Genomic DNA, 3,416 nt, shown 5'->3' with positions numbered 1-3,416 from the left:
TATATATATATATATATATATATATATATATATATATATATATATATATATATATATATATATATATATATTGACTTGCAAAGGATTTGTTACAAAAGTGAAAGTTAGGTTACAAAGAGAGGGTCTTTATATAGAGACCAGGGAACATAAATAGACATAACATTTAATGATTAACTATTTCCTATGAAAGTTTGTCTGCCCTAGAGAATCTATCTTTTGGCTTTCCAAGACTGCATTTAAATTTATCCAACACTTTACTTATTCTTATTAAAGTATTCACACCCAAATGAGCCGTTATTCCATGACAGAATACATTTAACCCTTTCCTTCTTTCATGATATTAATTAAAATGAACTACATGTTTAATATTTATTGAAAAGCAAGTGTATATACATAAACACACCACAGAAATAAACTTCACCATCTTCTAGTTATCATTCTTTCTGGAACACAACAGGGAGTGCACCACCATCCAAGGCCAACAAAATCTTTCCATTCTCACGAATAACACCAACAGTCCCACATTCAAACTTACAAGTGGAGCATACCTCTGCAGGGCACCATTGGATGTTATAGATACGGCTAGTTTGAGTCGGCACAATCCTAAAGAAGTTACCATATGCTCCAGCTGTACTGTCATCTCTTCCAGTTATAATCAGCCTCCTTCCACTCGTAGCGTCTTTCTCACCCACTCTCCATTCGGTGGACTGCGCGCAACTTGAGGAAGCTACAAATGTCACTCTCAAGTCTCTGTCAAGAAGCACGTCGTCCTCATCATGACGGGGGACAAAAGGTGTGAATACCACCGGCAAACCGTTTGCCAAGTCAGTGTTGACAAGACCAACTTGCAGAGGGCATGGCGCATTTCCTGTGATCAATGTAGGACCTCCTCCATTGCCTGTGATAGCAGGCCTGATGAAGTATTCCTCATCGTCCTCAACTGCGTCGCCACTTGTGTCTATCACAACTTGGGCTATTGATGTTGTTGCCATCAAAAGCCAGACATGAGCAAGGATGAATACGGTGAGGAATCTAGTTGACATTATGGATTAATCCTACTGGCTCACAATCTAAGGTTATATGAAAGAGGACTTCGGCTTTGTGTTTGTTGCTGTTGATCACTAGGCGAAGTATTTATAGGACTAATCATGTGTTCATGAGTAAACAAAAGTCCAATTAAAAAATTCACATGAATTTCCATATTGCAAGCTTGCTTTGTAACTCATACGGGACAAATTAAATAATTAATATTTAGCGAGAATGGATGAACAAAAGTAAGCATTATATTTTCCTTTGTTTTGATCGCATGATTTTGATAGGGTGGAAATGGTGAATTTATAGTTTGCATCGTCCAATTAAGGAAGTATTATTTAGTTGCGTGAAGAAACCAAAATCTACAACAACGCTAAAACACTTTTGTCTCTTTTATTGTTTTCCTTCTGTCCCTACATTAATAAATAATTAAAACAAAATGTTGCATTTCGTGCATAGCTTTCTTAAAAGTATGATATATTATGCAGGCATATACAGTTTGAAGACAATGTGATCCCAACCAATTAAACACTTTGTGTAACCTACTCCATTATTTTGGATTGTAAAAGAGTGAAATATTGTAATTTTGTAGCATAAAACTCTTACTTTATCCCTAAATAATAAATAAATAAAAAATTGAAAAAGATGTCCTTTTTCTTAGATTGTGGTTAATGTGGCACTGTTGGTAGCATTCGTGAGAATAAATATAGGGCGAGGGTGAAGTTTATTTGTGTGGTCTATTTTGTAGTACTCTTTGTCTATTTAAAGTTTATCACGTTTCTTTAAATGCATGATCTCTAGTAAATTTCTAGTAGTGTTTAAAGCCTACTAATAGAAAATTAAATGACCGATTAAGAGAAGGTAAATAATTGGTCACAATAGAGATTGATTTAGAGACTAATTTCTCATAAATATTAACAAAATTTTAGATGGTCATTTAGGCTCTAGGTTCGGTTTGGTAAGACAATTTGTAAATGTCTTTTTATCACGAGTTTATAGTTTATTTTACTGACTTATAGTTTATTTTTTAGGTGCTATTTCAAATAGCGTTCACTACAACACGGAACAGCTACAAGAGCGCTTTTTTTGGGCTTTAACAGCGCTTTAAAGCGCTGTCAAAGCCAGCGCTGGCGTAGGTAACGAAAACGCTTTTAAAAGCGCTCTGGTAAATCCCCCTATAAGAGCGTTTTTTCCAGAAAAAGCGCTCTGGTAGACCCCCCTATAAGAGCGTTTTTTCTGGAAAAAGCGCTCTGGTAGACCCCCCTATAAGAGCGTTTTTTCTGGAAAAAGCGCTCTTGTAGCCCCCCTATAAGAGCGCTTTTCCAAAAGCGCTTTTGTAGATTGCGTATTTTTTTTCTTTCTTTTTTTTAATCTTAGGCAGCGCTTTTAGTAATAAAGCGCTTTAGTAGGTGGCCCTTTAAGAGCGTTTTTTAAAAGCGCTGTCGTTGCTAATTGAGGTATTTTAAAGTGCAACCTGTAATTTCAGCCTCCCAGTTCGACTTGTAATATTTTCGACCTGTAATATATTTTCAACCTGTAATATTTTCGACCTGTAATATATTTTCGACGATATATTTTCAACCATAGGTAGGACTATATATATACTAATATAATACCATTATAATATCCAAAATCATATATATACATCATTATGTCAAACAAACTAAATCTCTAACATCAACAATATTATACTTCAAATATTGGCAACAATATGAACAAAGTTATTAACCATATATCCTAGAGTACTATAATATTCTCTTCGGAACTTACACAAATCCTACATAAATAGCTGATGAATATAAAATTGACACAAATCCTCTTTGATTTCTTCCAACTTAAGTCTCGTGTAAGAAGCAGCACGGAATTCGTCAAAGTACTACAGAATAAAAACATAATATGAATGATTTAGTTAAATGTAATAAATTATAATAAGTTATCTAATTAAGTTATAAATCCATACCGTGATTGGAATCTCTAATTGATTCATTTGAAGGATTTCTTTCATAAACCTCAAAACAAAGTATCCGCAGTCTGAACTGGGTCACTGTATCGGACACTACATAGAAAAACAAATAAGATTTTATAGTTGTCTTGTTTTATCAAGTAGCATAAATATTATAAGCAAAATTGTGAAAAATAATGTACCTGCACTTTGATCCAAGTAATGTTGTTTAATTTAGTCCGGGATACCTGTGCGTCTCGTTGACTTCGGAACACTTGTATTGATCTAACAAAAATATAAAAGCATATATTTAGATCAATCTCACAAATAATTAAATATATAAATATACAAGAATATTTAGAACGATCCCACTTACAAATCAATCATTTCCTTCATAGCTGGATAATTGCTCCACTCACCATCTACCGAATTCAGAAAATAT

At 33.9% G+C, this 3,416-nt stretch overlaps 1 protein-coding gene across 1 annotated transcript; it reads right to left on the bottom strand.

Moving 5' to 3' along the window:
* Positions 1–434: 434 nt before the first annotated feature.
* Positions 435–1,084, bottom strand: LOC131617049 (kunitz type trypsin inhibitor 104-like). The gene has a single exon (XM_058888433.1). The coding sequence runs from the start codon at positions 1,041–1,043 to the stop codon at positions 435–437; it is 609 nt and encodes a 202-aa protein (XP_058744416.1). The 5' UTR covers positions 1,044–1,084.
* Positions 1,085–3,416: the final 2,332 nt, after the last annotated feature.

The sequence above is a fragment of the Vicia villosa genome, linkage group LG7 (assembly GCF_029867415.1).
Source record: "Vicia villosa cultivar HV-30 ecotype Madison, WI linkage group LG7, Vvil1.0, whole genome shotgun sequence".
Taxonomy (NCBI): Eukaryota; Viridiplantae; Streptophyta; class Magnoliopsida; order Fabales; family Fabaceae; genus Vicia; species Vicia villosa.
The sequence above is the reverse complement of the archived record's forward strand: the minus strand, read 5'-3'. Positions and strand labels throughout refer to the sequence as shown.

Coding starts and splice junctions, on each gene's coding strand:
- LOC131617049 (XM_058888433.1), bottom strand. CDS start 1,043: ATGTCAACTAGATTCCTCACCGTATTCATCCTTGCTCATGTCTGGCTT.